The sequence below is a fragment of the Streptopelia decaocto genome, assembly GCF_964273445.1.
Source record: "Streptopelia decaocto genome assembly, chromosome: 7".
NCBI classification, from domain to species: domain Eukaryota; kingdom Metazoa; phylum Chordata; class Aves; order Columbiformes; family Columbidae; genus Streptopelia; species Streptopelia decaocto.
Window position 1 is genome coordinate 5,469,280 of NC_138661.1, and position 18,452 is coordinate 5,487,731.

Sequence of the window (18,452 nt, forward strand, 5' to 3'; positions counted from 1 at the left end):
TGACTCGCCGTCCTTTGTGGAGGCGTTCTCTGACGAACCATGTCCAAAACCATCTTTACAAGAGCGTTTGGAGCTCTTGCCTCTCCAGGCAGACCTGGGATTTAAAGAGGTTTTTGCTCCTCTCTCATCTGCTTTTAAACGCAAGCCTGTGACAGCCGGTATCTCTGAGGTTAAGGCTTGATAAAGGCCGTTGTGTTCCCAAGATTCGTAATCTTCTAGAAACGGTCTAGCGAAGAGGCTCAGCCCAAAATTGCAGCTGTATGTAAAAAAAGTGTTCTGACCTCAATATATATGATGTGAAAAATGAGTAATAGCAGCGCTGCAGGCAAAATCTTCTCTGCAACGATGTGACAACCCAGCCCTTCATTGGAGGTTTCAAGAATTTGGCTGCACTTTTGGAAATAAGCCGGGGAGATGTTTTAGCTCAGACGCAGAGCAGCACACAACAGCTTTGTTGGAGTGTTGGCTCTGTGCTTACAGCAGGAAACTGAAGTAAAAAAACTGCTTTTCTACCTACAATATATGGCGGTTGTTTTGAATGCGGCCAAGGCTGCATTTTAGTCTTTTTTTTTAAGTAAAACCATGCTCATACTTGAGCACCCCAGCAGTGAAAAGCTAGAATCACTTAAGATGATGTTTAGGGCCTGCCTTTATATTTCCTTAATCACACAGAATCACAGAATGTCACGGGTTGGAAGGGACCTGGAAAGCTCATCCAGTGCAATCCCCCCATGGAGCAGGAACACCCAGATGAGGTTACACAGGAAGGTGTCCAGGCAGGTTGGAATGTCTGCACAGAAGGAGACTCAACAGCCTCCCTGGGCAGCCTGGGCCAGGCTCTGCCACCCTCGCTGGGAATAATTTTCTTCTCAAATTTAAGTGGAACCTTTTGTGTTCCAGTTTGAACCCATTACCCCTTGTCCTATCATTGGTTGTCACTGAGAATAGCCTAGCTCCGTCCTCGTGGCACTCACCCTTTATATATCTGTAAACGTTAATGAGGTCACCCCTCAGTCTCCTCTTGTCCAGCTCCAGAGCCCCAGCTCCCTCAGCCTTTCCTCACACGGGAGATGCTCCACTCCCTTCAGCATCTTTGTTGCCCTACGCTGGACTCTCTCCAGCAGTTCCCTGTCCTGCTGGAACTGAGGGGCCCAGAACTGGACACAATATTCCAGGTGTGGTCTCACCAGGGCAGAGTAGAGGGGATTCATTTTGTCTTTTTCTTTCTTTAAGGACAAACGCCCTTGCTCTGTAGGTCCAGTGTGGGCTGTTCAATGAGAACCATACATTAAATTCTTTATACCCAGCTGCTTCTCACAAGTCTGTGTGGAGGGTGAAGCACTTAGAAGGAAGAGTAGACTTCCTGTGTACCCATCGTAGGTCCAAGTGATGTGTTTAGGAGATGTTTTCACCATGCAACGTGGCTAGCTCAGAAATCTGTGAACTAGCCACCATAAGGCATCCAAGACATCTGTGTGTCGCTGCATTTTGTACACGTCCTTTTTTGGGTATCCGAGGATGTGACTGTGTTTCAGAATGTGCCATCCAAGCGCTGGCACTCGTGTTGAGCGCTGCAGCGCAGAACCTGCCAGAGGGAATATTTTGAAGTGTATGAAAAGAAAGTTCAGATGTTTTCAGTCTGAGAGTGAAATTGCAGAAAGCCCTTAGAGGTCTGACTTATTGTGCAATCTCTGTAAGTAATTTGTAATCAAAATACCTTTGCACATGTCACTTTTATATTTCCTGTAATAAAACAGCAAGAGCAATTAAGATTTTGGATCATAATGTTCTACAAGCTTCTAAAAATGAATGGGTTGGGGATTTTTTTGAGCTATGGCTGAAGTAGCCAATTTTAAAATTTTTGATTGCTTCACAAGAAGTTGGGTATAATAGCTAATTTAGTATATTTTTAACTGCAGCCTGACAACCCAAACTGTTACGTGGTAACATAATTGGTTAGAAGTTTACTTCTGAAAAAAGTTAAGTAAGAAACCAGAAGAGCTCTTCACAAAACTGGAAGACATCTGTACTTGGGTAACTCGGCATGTGACCTACTGGGCTTTATGCATTTCGAATCGAAAAGAATCAGTAACTCCGCTGCCACATGCATGCAAATGTGTCTAATAACACACTGTGTGCTGTGTATCTGTAACGTTGTTTTGACACGGTTCAGAAAGTTGTCTGTGGTCTTGGCATTCCTCAGGAAACGTTAGATTAATAGAGCTGCCTTTGTCATCTAATTTTTTTCTTGTTTAAGTAGGTGTGTGAAAGCTGGTACTACATAAATGAATTATACGGAAGACTTTGGAGGAAAGGGGGTGGGGGCTTGTAAACGAGACTGAAATTAATGAATATAAGAATTAGAAATCAAAACTTTATGTTTAGTCTGAGGAGAAACAATTCCTTAAACCGTAACCACATGGCTGTTTCTTGTTTGCATCAACTCTGGTTGACTGTTATTGTCTTCTGTTAATTCTCTGGGGCAGTGGCCTGACTTTGTTGAATGAGCCAATTGTTTTCCTTTGTGTTGCCCATCAAGTAAGTCCCCATCTGGTTTGTATCAGACTGTTTTCACAGCCAACAACTGCTGCCTTTTCTATATCCTGACACTTAAGGGCCCCATGCTATCAAAGCATTGCTGTGATAGCCTGTCTGGCTGGGCCCGTACAGCTGTGCCTTGCAGCTTGAAACTATTACCCAAGTAATGGTAACTTAGAACTTGAACTGGCTCTTATTCCCATTGGTGTCGTGTGTACAGTGAACAGAATACATTTTTGTTGAACTCCGTGTTCAACAAAAAAATTCTTTAAAGCTCTCGTTTTAGTTTATGTGATTGGTTAGGTTTTATTTTCCAGAAGCTTCCTGTATCTACAGGCAGCTTTGTGTTCTTCTAAAACATTAACGAGTATAGGACAAGCAATATTTATTTAAGGCACTGTTGTTATTACTTACTTTTATGGTACATTAAAGCTCAATAAGTGAAAATTAAACAAGCAAATGATTCTTAATGAGGATTTTTCTTATCAGATTTAGAATACATTTCCAGCGAACTTTCTGTGTGTGATAAATGTAGGTTGTGTGAATAATGCTACACCTTGGCTACTACGCTACTCGCTTCCCAAGTAGTTATCTAAAAATACAGAGCAACAGACAACGCTGCATTAACCTGTTTATTTCTCCTCTGAAGGAATAGGAACATATTGGATAACTTACTGTGTAACCTGGGCAGTAGAACTGTGTGATGGTTTGCGTTGTGGAATCACTGAGAGGCCTCAGCCGTGATCCAGGCTTCTTTCTGCCAGGCTTCCTACGTGGTAGGAGACGGCCCTGGTCCAAGAGACCTTGCAACATGTGTGTTCTCGTCCTCCCAAGATTTTAAAAAAACAATTGCATCAAATAAAAGTGACATTCAAATATTGTCTTGTATATAGAAAGATGATCTTTAAGCATTTGTTCGCTTCTGCTTGTGTAGATGTGTAACTCTCAGTGACAGAGTAATGGTGAGAGGCAGCATTCTCCCCACGTTGTATATGTGTTGAATTTTAAGTGTATTCCAGACTCTGTTCTTTCATGATACTTAGAGAGGGAGAGAAAAAAAGAAAAGGATATTGTTTTTAAAATTTCTGGTCTTCCTGTGAACGTGTGCAAGAAGGTGCTGGAAAGCGGATTGATTAATACTTGCAGAGTAAGTGTTCCTGAACTTGGGAGCGCATGTGTGTCTATATAACATGGATGAATTTGCTTCCAGTAAAATACTGGAGAACCATTAAATTCTGTGAGACACACAAGAAAAGATCTTTTTTGCCTTTGTGCTTGTGCTACACACTGGGTGTCGTGTGGCAGACTATGATTGTGCTAAATAATTGGGTTTCTGTCATTGTCAGGTGTGTGGAGGGTTTGCAAAAGCTGCTTTCTTAAGGAGCTTTCCATAATTGCTCTTCTTGCGGATCCTATAGAACTCTTAGTTGAGGTTCCTGTGCCGTTCACCTGCGCCAGCCGTGTCCCATCAACACACAGCAGCCCACCCCTCCGCAAGGGCGCTGCTCCCACACATTTCCATACACATTGCACTGCAGGTTTCTATGTGTTTTGGCCAGGAATACTTAAACCAAGACAACTGATAAATGATTTTCATTCAGGCTGCCTACGGGCAATATTAATCATTCTTGTGGCCCAAAGCAACGAAGAAAGCTGGTGATGACCCAAGTGCAAACCCGGTTTGGCACCAACAGCTTGAACTGGGAAGAGCGAATGTCAAAGAGCTGCAGCACTTTCTAAAATAAGTTGGAAGTGGATGCTAAGAGGGAGTTGTCACCATCAGTTAATGCAGCCGGTGTTCCAAATTTCAACTTGTGTGTGTGTACACAGCTTCAGAGGTAAAGAACCCAAGATGAAAGCCTGATGTCAGTGAGGATGTTCAGTGTCTTGGAAGGTGCTGCCTGACTGCATCTCTGAGATTTGTGCCCAGCTGGGTTGCTAACAACGGTTATTGGTTTCACTGTTGCTGCTGGGGAACCAGCAGTGGGTAGTGAAACCTTCAAGGAGAGGCACAGTGTTGCTGGGAGCAGTCTGCAGTGTTTCCCCTGCTTTTTATAGCAGTTAGCAGAGATGGAGGTTAAAATCAGCAGCGATGTGCCTAAGAGAGAGTTAAGGTGGTGTAGCGTGCTGAATAGATAGCGTAGATTTACAGCAATACGTTTCTGCAGTTCATTAATTCTACTGATTCAGAGCTCAGACTCACCCAGGTATTGCAAAGGAATTTTGGTTTTACTCTTTTTAGTTTTACCAGGAGGAATTCTTCTTTCCATTGCACAAAGTTTAAACACTTTAGATTTTAACAAACTTTAAAACAGCACAGGATAAAAACATATATTTACTCTCAGACTTTTCCAAGTTTCTGGTCCTGTGCATTAGATTGTAGAGGCAACATTACTTGTCATCGCACCAGGTGCTCATTTCAAAAGGATTAAAAGGTCTTTGGCAGAATAGGGTCTGGACACTTACATAGTAGCCATCTCCCAGCAGATCTTCCAGTACAGATATTTAATGTTTTCCTTATTTTAACCTATGCTTAATTATGTAGATTGCTACATTATCCTTTCTGAGCTAATAGAAAAATTGCTTGTGTCTCAAAATTTCGTAGAATTGCTCATTCCTATAATACATTTTTCAAAATGAATTGATAGACAGAAATGCTAAGACCTGTAGTGGCCACCTTCTGCTGATAAATACATGGTTGAAAAGAGGCCTTTTTAACAAGTTTGTTGATGTATCTACTACAAATGTCTGTAGAGCCATCCTGGTGCTTATTAGAGCATCACTGGGAAATGCTAACTCTATAGGGCTGGGTTTGTTCTGTCTTGTTTTGTTTTACCTGGGGTAAACATTAATAATCTCCTTTTAAAAAGGTGTAATTATAAAAATAGAGTAATTGTGCTATAGGTGTAAGCATTTTAATGTACCAGATCTTTGTGACGGTAGTGCAGCAATAGGAGTCAAGGCAAACCGTTTCCATAGGGAGAATCCCATGACTTTGTAAGTGAAAATCATCAAAACAAACGCGTAGGGTCAGGTGATATTTAAGGATTCAGAATAGAGAAATACAGCTATTTTGTTTGCGTTCATGTAGAAAAACACTTGTTATAGGAACAGGATTGTTTTATGCTGAGTATATCTTATTTGATTTAATAAGAATAATAGTTTATGTTTTATAAGAATAGTTTAGTGACTCCGTTATACGTGAGAAGTGACTTGCAGTGAGGAAATCCTGCCCTGCAGCACTGCTGTTCAGGCACCACGGTACAGAAGGTTTTCCATTTCCATCCCGATGCCCATCCCCTGGTTTTCACTCAAATGTGGGTGCAGGTCGCTGCCGTGGCCGGAGGGGACGTCACCTCCTCGCCCACGAAACCCTCTTGTCTGTTAGATGGAGAGCTCACCAAGGCCTCCCATCACATTTTCAAGCGATAGGAAGTACCTTGTGACTTCTGATTCACTGAAAGTTGGCCTCTTCCATCCCTAATAATTTTTTTACCAGTTGTTTCGCTGGGGATTTAAAAGGGCTGGATGGCGTGCGATGCTTGGTGAGCACGTGCGGCACAAGCGTCACTGCAGATAAACGTGCTCAGGCTTGACCTGCAACACGCTGAACCCATCTGATAAATAGAGATTGTCGCATGTGCGTCCCAAGTGACACGGACAACCGCACATCAAGGACCACGTAAGAGCAGCATGTGGAGTAACTCTTGGTAATTTGACTGTTGGTAATTGAACTGCCTGGGCCCAACTGAGCTGAGGGCAGGAGGGGACTCTAGAGTAACCCAACGTGTCCTGGCAGCACCATCCCTTACAAATAACACCATTTACTGAGGGGGTTCCCTCACTGGGACACCCATCTTCGTTGTAAGCGTGAACTGGGAAGATGTTCATTTTCAAACCCTAATCTGTGATGAAACATCATTGCATTTGTTTGTTCAACATTAATTACTCGTGTAAATTAATTATTTTAAAATAAAAACAGGCCATGTAACTTTTAAGAATTAGAAAGATGCTTCGATTTTATTTGTTCTTCCACTTGCCACTCCCCATGTAGGCTATGAATGCTATTATGTCTAGTACTGTGGTACAATGTAGATAAGCTGCAGGCAGTATTGCTGCAATTAATATTGTTAAGATACGAGGTCTCGGTGGAGCCAGTCCTACTGCTAGGTTTGCAGTGAATAATTCTTCATCCTGAGGGAAGTCTGCATAACTTTATCTTAGAATTTAGTGTGAATTCCCAGAATCGATCGTTCGTGGGTGGGGTTTTTTTGAGCTGCTTTATTTTGCTTCAGATACTGGCATTACAATATCTTTTGCATCCCCAGACATGAAGGTGTGAATAACAGAGCTGAATATGTTATGCAAACATACTTTTAAAATTACCATCCTGACCACTTGCCTGTTAGGTTTTGCAGAAAATGAGAAAAAGATTGCTATGTAGGTGATAGTTAATTTAACTGAACAAATAAAATATTAATTACCCCATTAGATATGCCGTGTTTTAATTATCACTTGTCAGATTCTCCTGAGTCCACCAGCTGCTTACCTAGGTTGCCTCTTGTGGATTTAGAGATGACTCCTCCTCTCAGCTGTGCACAAGATACACATTTTCCTGGTGTTTTTCAAAGACTCTGGACCGATAATGAACCAGCTCCTTCTCCTTTTTTACTTACAAACAAAAGCTGCTGCTTCAAGATTGACCACAGACCCTTCATCTCAGTTCTCCTCAAGAAAATGGTTTCAGTCAAGAAACAGCAGTGCTTAAAAATGAAAAAAACCCCTATTTGTTTCTAGCCAATTGCACATGCAAAAATCACAGGCATCTGTGTGGAAAAACCAAATTGACTTAGTATTTCTTCTCAGTATTAATACTGTAGTTACTTGGAAAGATCGCTGCACATCTCTTGGAAGTGATTTGGTGGGAAACAACAGCAAGAGTTGTGGCCAGGGAACAAACTTATTAAGCCATGAGATATTTTGCAGAGCAAAATGTGCCAGATCTGAAGGAGCAGAGGAGATTTTAGGCACCAAAAGGAAATATTTCTTTAGCAAACTCTGCAATCTCATTCCTGGATGTTTTCGGAGCTGCTTTCTGTCTGCCCTTCCCTACCGGTCTGTGTGTTTGGACTTTGAAAAATCTGGTTCTAGTTTATTTTATGTATTTCTACTTTTTGTTCTGTTTAGTGTTGCTGTTGGTGGGAATATAAGATGTTTTGGAAAACCACTGAACCTTGAACTCAGACTTGAGAGGTGGAAAAATCATTTTCCAATATTCTGCTTTGAAAAATTTGTTAGCTGCTTAGCCTGCGTCCCACCCTCCTTCACTGACTCGCGATCTGAATTTATTTTCTTTTCAAAAATATTTATAGCTAAGATATACATTAGGGTTTAAACAAACAAGCAAAGAGAAAAGTGTGTGTGTATGCATGTTTATTTTCTGTGTGCTTGCATGCAGTGTTTCTGTAAGTACATTGCACCATCTCAAGCTGGAATTTGCCAAGTTTAGGTCAAAACTTGAGCTGAACTCACACTATATAGCTTTCTGTCTCCGCTGGTGTCTGTGACCCACTTATGGAGGTTTATGAGTTGGCTGAAACCTTTGAGAATGAAACTGTGTTTTTTCAGCACAAGCAGTAGACTCATGCTTTTAAATCCAGACATTTTTGGCACGAGTCCTGCAGATGTCAGTCCATTTCTGTAAAACAACCGAAGTGTTTTAATGGTAAATCTATCCCTTTCGCGTAACTCAACCCTAGAAATTTGGCCTGAGTTGGCCTAGAGTCATTTCTGTTTGTCATGGAAGTTTGGGGCAATGTGGTTTGGAGTTCCAAGAACAGAAGTGGGTGCGTTTGCAGAGCATCTTGTTCTTGTTTTCTGGGTTTCTGTCCGGGTGGAAGGCAGCGCTCTGACCTGCACCAGGGGCACAACGCTTGGCCAAGCGTTTACACAATGAGAACTGAGTCCCTGCCCTCAAAAGCGCACCTGCTTGAAGATGATTTATTTTCCCTTCATTTATAGCAGAGCTGAGAGGACACCACCTCCACAATAACATAAATGTCCATAGGGCTTCAAGGTAGTCATGTGCCAGGGCTCGAAAAGTGGAAGAGTGATATTATTCCTGATTCTAATGAATTGAGAATAATTTTCATGGAATCATAGAATCATTTTGGTTAGGAGAGACTATTAAGATCACTGAGTCCAACCATAACCCAACTCTGGCACTACCCCATGTCCTTCAGAACCTCATCTCTGTTCAACCCTCCAGGGATGGTGACTCCACCACCGCCCTGGGCAGCCTGTTCCAATGCCCCACAGCTCTTCTGTGAAGAAATGTTTCCTAATATCCACTCTGAACCTTCCCTGGTGCAACTCGAGGCCATTTTGTCCAAACAATTGCATTATTTGAAAAATGCGATGGTCATGCTAATTTCTGACAATGCTGTATTCCTGACCATCCTGAGGCCATGTGGCCAGTTCATTACCATAGCCACTCACAGTTGTCTAAGTCAATAAATTCCAGCAGCATTGAGTTATGTAGCCAATATGCAGGGTATAGCTGGGCATGAGTCTGGACTGGCAATATTGTTCCTTATAATTAGCAACATGACTGACATTGCAGTGTATTTTTGCCTTTCAGTGTAGCCCTCAGAATTGCTTACATCAACATATGGCTGTTTCTTAGCAGTATATGTTCGCCCAGCAAATCTGGAATAATTTTGATTTTGTTAAAAACGCTGCTTCTTGGGTTGCTACTCGATAAATTGCCTGTACAACCTGGTATGAAAATAAGTGAATTTTTCTTTGGTCCCCAACAGGTATCCATGGAGACATGGATTGGACACAGATTGGCACAAATACGCATCTCACATCTTTACCTACAGGTAAGAGGAGCAGATAAAGTGTTTCTGCAGATAGTGGTTCTGTTACCTTTGGTCTTCTGTGTATTCTTCTGCTTTACTTTACAGTCACTACTGTAAAGAATTTCTGACAACTCTGTTTCCCTGCTAATGGTCTTTGTAACTGTATCCCAGATGGAAAATCATTTTCGGAGGGAAAAAGCAAAATGGGGGAATGACACTAGAAAAAAAACAAACAAACAACAAAACCAAGCCACTTTCATTGAAGATTTTAAGATGCTGAGTAACAGCCCTGCAGGTGCTGTGTTATCCCCTGTGCTCGGAACACTGGAGATAATGCCATCTGGAGGAAGTTATTTGTTGGGACAGTGTTTTAAACTTTGAAGTCAGTGATAAACAAAGTGAAGCAGATGGAATCTGGCAGAAGAAGAAACGAGCCGTTCATATCAACCCGTGCTATTAAAGGAACGAGAGCACTGCTCCGGGTTCTTTTTACGTATGCTTGGAACTCAATTCTTGCTCTTAGACGTTTGCTGCTTCAGTTGTTACGTTAGAGAGTAGAGGGAGGTTTGCTAGGGAGTGATGGTTGTTCTTACATTTTTTGAAGTAATATGTAGGTAACTACAGTAATGATGGCTCTGGTTTTATACTGAAACAATAACCTGGGTCCTGATCCTTCAAATCCCTCCTTATTTACTGTCTTGAAGATAGCCCTTTCCACTTATGTTATAGGTCTGGCTTACCTCCGGATAGATTAAAAATAGAAGTTTTATTTAATGTATGAACACCAACTTGAAGGAGTTAAAGCACATGGTTTTTATTTGGCTTAAAAGTCAGACTTGTTTAGTCTTTTTATTTTGCCAAATAGAAAAATCTAAAAAGAAAGATTAAAACATTTTTCTTTGTTCTTATTGTTGCCATATGGTATTAGTAACTAAACCTCCCTTTAGTGTCTTTAATTCCTTTTCCATTTGGCATACATTCACAAGACACTTGCATAGAGCACACTCTGTGTGTGATGGTACCTCTTAGAGAAAAAAACTCCCTTCACAGGTCACCGGATGGTTGACACACCATTAATTTTTATGTTTCTGTTAAGCAAAGATCTGGAAATTTAGTACTGTACGTGAATTTGTTATACATTGCCAAGAACAGGAAAAATCTCTGATCTGAAATCTGACCTTTTCCATCAGTGGGTCACTAAGATGTTTTCAGTCACTGTTGAGTTTCTACCAGTCAAGGACCCTTCCACGCTTATTAAGAGTGTCGGTTTGCACAGTTTCTATGAAAGTATTATCTTAGATGGTGACAATGAATTTGGAGAGCTGGAGGTCACCTCAGGCCACATGTTCCATTTATTGGATTTTAACAAGGACATTTTTTTATAAATACAGCTAAGTGCATGATTACAAAATTGCACTGAGTACTTCCAGAGCCCGTAAAGAGGAAAAAAGCTGTGAAGATTACCTGCCTGCCCGCGCTGCTTTGGAAATGGAGGAATTTTCCGTTCCATTTTTACAGCATATCAAAAGATTACAAGCACCATTGCAATTTGCATATTTGTGGCGGTGAAGAGCTCAGTGTTGAAGAGGAAAACATCTTAATAGTGATTATGAGATGTTCTCTGATGGGGGGAAGAGATAAAATAGAATATCACGTTCTTAATGAAGGAGCTGGCCAGGGGCTATACAAGTGTCGTCACCGGTGTGCAGCAAAAGGCAGATACAGACAGCAGTAAATAACATACGTGAGCGGGAATACAACTTAGTTGTATTTTTGGGCCAATGTAGAATTTCAGGACTAGCAGCTTCCTAGTCTGGAAAGTTACAGTCATGGAGCAGAATCTCCCCTGTAGTAGGATAGCCGTAGTTTTTTTACAGTGAAAATGCTAAAAATCCAGGTTCTGTATTTTCTGCCTCACAGAATCACAGAATCAACTGGGTTGGAAAAGACCTCAGAGATCATCAAGTCCAACCCTTGGTCCAACCCCAGTCCATTGACTAGATCATGGCACTAAGGGCCATGTCCAATCTCAGTTTAAAAACCTCCAGGGCCGGTGAGTCCAGCACCTCCCTGGGCAGCCATTCCAATGCCTGACCACTCTCTCTGCAAAGAATTGCTTTCTCATCTCCAGCCTCAATTTCCCCTGGCAGAGTTGAAGCCTATGCCCCCTTGTCCTATTGCTGACTGCCTGGGAGAAGAGACCAATCCCCACCTGGCCAGAACTGCCCTTCAGGTAGTTCTAGAGAGTGCTGAGCTCAGCTCTAAGCCTCCTCTTCTCCAGACTAAACAAGCCCAGCTCCCTCAGCCTCTCCCCATAGGTCTTGTGCTCAGGTTCCTTCCCCAGTCTTGTTGCTCTTCTCTGGACCCGCTCAGCCCTTCAATGTCTTTCCTGAGCTGAGGGGCCCAGAACTGAACACAATACTCCAGGTGTGGCCTCCCCAATGCAGAGCACAGGGGAAGGATCACTGCCCTTGTCCTGCTGACCACACTATTTTTAATACAGGACAGGACACCATTGGCCTTCTTGGCCACCTGGCCACACTGGTGGCTCATGTTGAGCTTCCTGTCCATTAGTACCCCCAGGTCCCTTTCTGCCTGACTGCTCTGCAGCCACTCTGTGCCCAGCCTGGAGCGCTGCAGGGGGTTGTTGTGGCCAAAGTGCAGGACCCAGCACTTGGCCTTGTTGAACTTTATCCCATTGGAATCAGCCCATTTTTCCAGTCTATCCAGATCCCTCTGCAGAGCCCTCCTGCCTTCCAGCAGCTCCACACTCCCTCCCAACTTGGTGTCATCAGCAAATTTGCTGATGATGGTCTCAATCCCCTCATCTAAATCATCAATAAACAGAATCCATCTAACAGAATCAAAGAGTTCAGTTTTCTGTCTTTAAAAAAAGGGAAATATTTATTTCAGTTATTTTTAAGCTTATCTTTCAGGATATTTCAATACCTCAGGACCTGCTAACTTTTCTGTTGAGCAAGTAGATGGAATTATTCTTTTAATTTTTCTGTTCTTTCAGCATTTTATGTCTATCATAAAATTGAACTACAGTATATCTATAAAATATATTAGAGTATGTGTTAGGAAAAATGTATGCTAATATGAAACTTTCTTTCAGCACCCCAAAATCAAATACTTCAGAAGTTAATACAGAGCCTTGAGATAAGGCAATATTATTTTTTTTTCCCTCTTTTTTTTAAAGAAACCTGAAAACAGCTGTTGAAACAATGACATCATAGAATGTGACATGACTGTGGAAATTATTAACGAAGTCAAGCTTTGAAAGCATCAAACTACATGCAGTGTTGGAGAGTTGCTTCAGTGTCTAGGATGATTTACAAAGTTTCCTCGGCATTACACGTTCATGTCTTTACTGTGTGTCAGCTTCACGTCTAACCAAATCAACACTTTGCCTTTTTTCAGTTCCCCATCTGAATAACCTCTTTTTTATCACTCAAATACGGCTGCAGACTCAGCTCATGGAAGTACCTCTGGAAAAAACAAAACATTTTCCTTGCCCATCTTTGTGGTGTTACTGTAATGTGCTTCTGAATCGTGTTGAGAAGATGTAGAAGATGTAGAATTCCTCCTGTCTTCTTACTGCTCATGTGCTCGTGTGTCATGGAAACAATGCGAGGCTGGAACAGCTCTGCTGGGAGGACAGGCTGAGAGAGTTGGGGTGTTCAGCTGGAGAAGAGAAGCTCTGGGGAGACCTTATTGCAGCCTTTCTGTGCTTAAAAGGGGCCGATAAGAAAGATGGGGACAGACTTTTTAGCAGGGCGTGTTGCGATAGGACAAAGGGTGATGGTTTTAAACTAAAGGAGGGAGATTCAGGCTGGACATGAGGAAGAAATTGTTGTCCCTGAGGGTGGTGAGAGCCTGGCCTAGGTTGGCCAGAGAGGTGGTGGCTGAACCATCCCTGGAGACATCCCAGGCCAGGCTGGACGGGCCTCTGAGGTGAAGATGTCCCTGCTCATGGCAGGGGTGGCACTGGATGAGCTTGGAAGGTTCCTCCAACCCAAACTATTCCGTGATTGTGCGTGTGAGGTTTGCTCAGGCTCATGCCAGCCCAGGTGCTGGCAGCTGTGCTTTGCCGAGGAATTCAGCCTGGGAGTGACGAAGGGTGTCCAGGCAGTGAGGACAGTCTAGTGAAAGTGTGGACATTGCTTCTTGCACAGTGTGTAAGCAGCTGTGACGGGCAGGTGATGTCTTGGTTCCCTGGGGACACGAAAAATGCTCTCGTGCTCTTGCTGCCTTCCCGAGGGGCAGGAGCCTTGGCTGGCACAGGTTGCTCCATGTCCTGGCTTTACTGTCTTTGGCCTCATTCATGTTTGACTTTCCAGGCTGTTGGCAGCTCTTCTAGCATGAAAAACACAGGATGAAATTTTATTTTAGCAGTGGGTTTTTGTTGTTTTAATTAGCCGTTTGAAGCATGCTTTGCTGCAAGGCAGTTGAAAGCAGTTTACTAGTACAGTGACATTGGAGATAATTAACTGGGGTGAAAGAAAGCCTAACTTCTTGATTTTATTGGGAAATTAGAGGTTTAATTACGTAGTCTATCACAGAGGAAGGGAGGATTGTTGGAGCTTATCAGAATCAGAGCAAACTCCAAGAGAGCCTTTGCTGTTGTACACAGACTCATGTGTTTGTTTTGCTTGTAGCTGCTGCAGGTAGAATAATTGTCCCAAGGACAACTGCAATCTCAAAATGCTCTTTCTGTAGCTTTATGAATATTGTGCCGTTCATTCAATGCCACTTCTCCTGTCCTCCTTCATCCTGTGTCTGTAGCCTGGTTGATGTCTTCCTCCCCCAGCTCCATGAACTGATTCATCTTATCTCATTCCTCTGCCTAAATATAGTAACTCTTGCCCATGACCCTTCTCCCTTCCCATCTCCCACCCCTCCAATCGTTCCCAGATGTGGGGACTTCCCAGCCCTGCGGAGATCTCCCCCAGCTGCTCAACAGCCGGTGCTGGGACGTGTCCCCACTACTGCTGGCACAGAATCATCGAATGTCCTGAGCTGGTAGGGACTCACAGGATCATCGAGTCCAACTCCTGTCCCTGCACAGGACAACCCCACAGTTCACACCGTGTGTCTGAGGGTGTTGTCCAGTCTCTTCTTGAACACCGTCAGGCTTGGGGCTGTGACACCTCCCTGGGGAGCCTGTTCCAGTGTCCAGCACCCTCTGGGTGAAGAGGTGCTGGCTGGGCTGTGCAGGGGGCTTGTTCCTCTCTCAGGACACCCCACATCTTGCAGGGTCAGATGGAAAGAATGGGAAGTGGCCAAGGGTCATCTCGGGTTTGCTGGAAGATGAATGTGGCTTGTAAAGTCCTGCAAGCCACATCTCTGGGGGGACGTTTTCTCTGGAGTCTGTCAGAGGATGAAAGAAGGGAGATAAACCACAAAGGAGTAGAAAGAAGGACCCTTAATGAGTCAGGGAAATGGGTTGGAGATAGGGAAGAGCTAAAACGACTTCTCTCTTGCGTTTTGGGCAGCTGAAGCATTGACAGCGGGTTTTTCTCTGTAGGGCGTGTAGCCAATGGCTTCAACTTGGATTCATTTGCTTTTTATGATTATATATAGAAATGTGGTATTGAACAACCTGAATGTTTTTTAAGTGTTTGATGCAAACAGACAACCACATATGAACGGAATTTAGAAATACTATGAGGATCGCATTTCATTTCTGTGGGAAACACCAGTATACGCATTTGAAATTATTCTGGGCCTACTGGAAATTATATATGTATATGTGTGTTTGTATGTATGTTATATCTATATGTAGATACTACCCAGTCTATATATGCCCATAAATTCATCCCTCTGTTACTTGATAGGGAGAACTGATGGCTAAACCAGCGCTTTTTGAAATTCTTCAAAACCGTGGATAGTAGAGCTGTCACTTTTTATTTCCACGGAGGGATGCAACATGGGGATTACTTCAGTACCTTTTATTTGTTTGAAATAATGTGTTTTGTTCTCCATTCTAACTTTTTTTTTAGGAGAGAATGCTGCCCCACATTTAAATTCAGATGTTTCTGCAGCAAAGGTGTCGGTGAAGCTGCCGTCCATGAACACAGAAAACCAAACGCAGAGTGTGAGTAGTATATGTGGCGATCCAGATTCTTCAGGGACGGACACATTTTAGAGCTTACGGCTTTTTTATGACAGTCGCTGTCTGAAGATTTTGTCATTGGTACATTTGTCTGCCAAGCGTGATAGTCTGGATGTTTCATCAAAATACAGGTCTTTCAGTACTGTTTATTTTCTACTATTTTTCTTATGATTATAAATTTAGGTAATGATTCTGCTTGTGAATAGATCAAATATTTTTAAAGAAATAAAATGCAATTCTTTCAGAAATGTTGTGAGTTTAAGTCAATAAAGGTGAAGGCCATTTAACTATTTATTGCGTGTACAGAAGAACACGGAAGTGATTGACAGGTATTTAAATCCATGGCAAAAGTGTGGCTCACTGATTGAAAAAAATATGTGGCTCAATATAATGTCACTACTGCTGAAATGTGGAGCGAGAGGAAAATATATTTGAAACGAAAGCTTGCAAAAAAATTGTGTTCCTAGATATCTTTAGAGCTCGTTCATCCCTAGAACAGTGCTATCACAAGACAGTAAATCAAAATTGTGTGTAGAATAGACCATTAGAGTTTTTATTGTTATTATGAGGAGTTTATTTTTTTAGAATCAGATTTTTTTCAGCATTTTGATGTTTGTTTCCCTAAAGATTTTTTTTTTTTTTCCCATCTTGAAACATGCCTGAATGAGAGATTGTGTGGGTAAGGTTATTTATTCACATATTTTAATGTAAATTTCTCTTTCTCATCAGACAGAGCTGCTTGCTGCAGTCTCAGCCCTTCAGAAGCCCTATACCCTCTAGTCTGAAATACCAGAGTAACGGTAAACATAAAGAGCGCATTAACATATTGCCACCCTCTCTGGGACTGCTCCATTTTTATCACCTCAATCAGGACACTGTGGTCAGTCCAGCAGCAGCTGGGGAGGAAGGTAGGATCGTAGAATCATAGAATGTCTTGAGTTGGAAGGGACCCACATGGATCATTGAGTCCAACTCCTGTCCCTGCACAGGACAACCCCACAGTTCACACCATGTGTCTGAGGGTGTTGTCCAGTCTCTTCTTGAACACTGTCAGGCTTGGGGCCGTGACACCTCCCTGGGGAGCCTGTTCCAGTGCTCCCTCTGCCCCAAGCAGCTTTTGCTCCATTCCTCATCCAGTCTGAGGTTTTCATGGGATATTTCATGGAATACCTGTGGAAATACTGTGGCACTTTCAAAGACATGGGCCGTGAAGGCATATCGTAACAGCTAGGAAAAAGAATATTCCTTTTGGGTTGAGTTGTACCTTGTTGTGACATGGGAGCATATAACTCCATCTGAACAGCTTCACTGCATCACTTACTAGAGGCACTTTGTTCTTACAGATACTCACAACCGTGAACAGATCCCATTACTCTTATTTTATGGAGCCTGCACTGATTTCATCTCTCTGTAATAGAGAAAGATTAGAAGTTCCGTTTGTCTTTATTTTGATCTCATTTACCACAAGGTTCAGTTGATTTGCTGCAGAATCTGCAAGGGAAAATGGAAAAAGAGAGAGCTTCAACTCTTCAAGGTCAGGAATATCCAGAGGATTCAGCATAAAAGACCATCTCTTGTAGAGCTGTGCTCTCGTCTGTCTTAGAATCATAGAATAGTTTGGGTTGGAAAGGACCTTCCAAGCTCATCCAGTGCCACTCCTGCCATGAGCAGGGACATCTTCACCAGCTCAGGTTGCTCAGAGCCCCGTCCAGCCTGGCCTGGGATGTCTCCAGGGATGGAGCATCCAAACTCTATAAATCTGGAGTGTCTGAAGACCTGCAAATTGACAAATAGCAGATTTGGGTGGGGGGATAAAAGCGTGGGAGGCTTTGTGAAAATGCAACATAACTTTAAAAAAAAAAGAACAAAACACAAATGAGACGACATCACTGGGAGCTGTTTTTCAACATACGATGTCATGAACATTTTCTCCTGTGGTAAAGCTGCTTTTAGATGTTCTTACGCTGTGACAAGCCACCAGGAGCACAGGGAGAGTATCTGTGAAGTTGTGGCAATGCTGCTGTCTGTGAAACTGCACTATAAATCGGACTATTGACACAATCAGTGCTGTAAAAACCAGCAGCCTCTTTGGGGAAGGTGGAGATATTCTTTTACCTTGCATCAATTCACTACAGCAAGGCATCAAGTGTTTGCACGAAAACAACTGACAGGATAACTAAATGCAAGGGAAGGGTAAGAGCTTCTTATACCAGCTCTCCTGAAAGAGAAAACCTTTATGAAATTACGTTCCAAGTGCTCTGTCAATCTGCTCGGTGTTTTAGGATGCTAATATATAATTTAGGCCCCCCTTTGTTGCAGTGTAAATAGCAGATGAGCTGTACTGTTCTTGTGTGGAGAGCTGTAGGCCTGGATCAGGACTGCGCTTTGCTAAACAAAGTACAAGAATCGAACTGAGAACATGCTGAGAGCTGACAAAAGGAGGATGCGACAGGAGACAGCACATGGATACAGAGGCAAGGAGGGTGCCCAGGAAGGGATGAGACAGCCCAGGCTGGGGGGAGAGACACTTGTCTCATCATACCGGGAAAATAACTGTGTCACGTTTTACTGTGCAGTGCTCAGCAACACACACATTTTGCTCTGTGTCTTTTCTTTTTCTCTTCTTGGGAACAAACACATTTAAATCAATGCTGTTGTCATTGTCATTGACTGAATCCTGTAGAAGTGAGCTGTGTTTTTAGGAAAACACATCAGAAAGTGCCCAGTGAAGGCCATTTTCAATCAGTTTAGAAAATTCCCTATAGAGTTATGTTCTCTCCCAACTCGACGTGACCGATGGAGGTTTTTGGAAGCTCCTGGGTGCCTGGCACTGGGCTTCAAAGGTTGTCTGCTGGTGGGGATTGCCCTGGGGCAGTGGGATGTGCTAATAGTTCATCCTCACTGCAGCCTCCGCCGTTCCCCTTCAAAAATAA

At 42.8% G+C, this 18,452-nt stretch overlaps 1 protein-coding gene across 3 annotated transcripts in view; it reads left to right on the forward strand.

The window, feature by feature from the left end:
* The window catches only part of KIAA0586, a 75,432-nt gene extending 59,632 nt beyond the window's left edge, over window positions 1-15,800 (forward strand). For all 3 annotated transcript variants that reach the window (XM_082058150.1, XM_082058148.1, XM_082058149.1), the window contains exons 31-32: window positions 9,357-9,422; window positions 15,407-15,800. In XM_082058150.1, coding sequence (XP_081914276.1) covers window positions 9,357-9,422; window positions 15,407-15,552 — 212 coding nt within the window. In that variant the 3' untranslated portion in view covers window positions 15,553-15,800. The remainder of the gene's footprint in view (window positions 1-9,356; window positions 9,423-15,406) is intronic.
* Window positions 15,801-18,452: the final 2,652 nt, after the last annotated feature.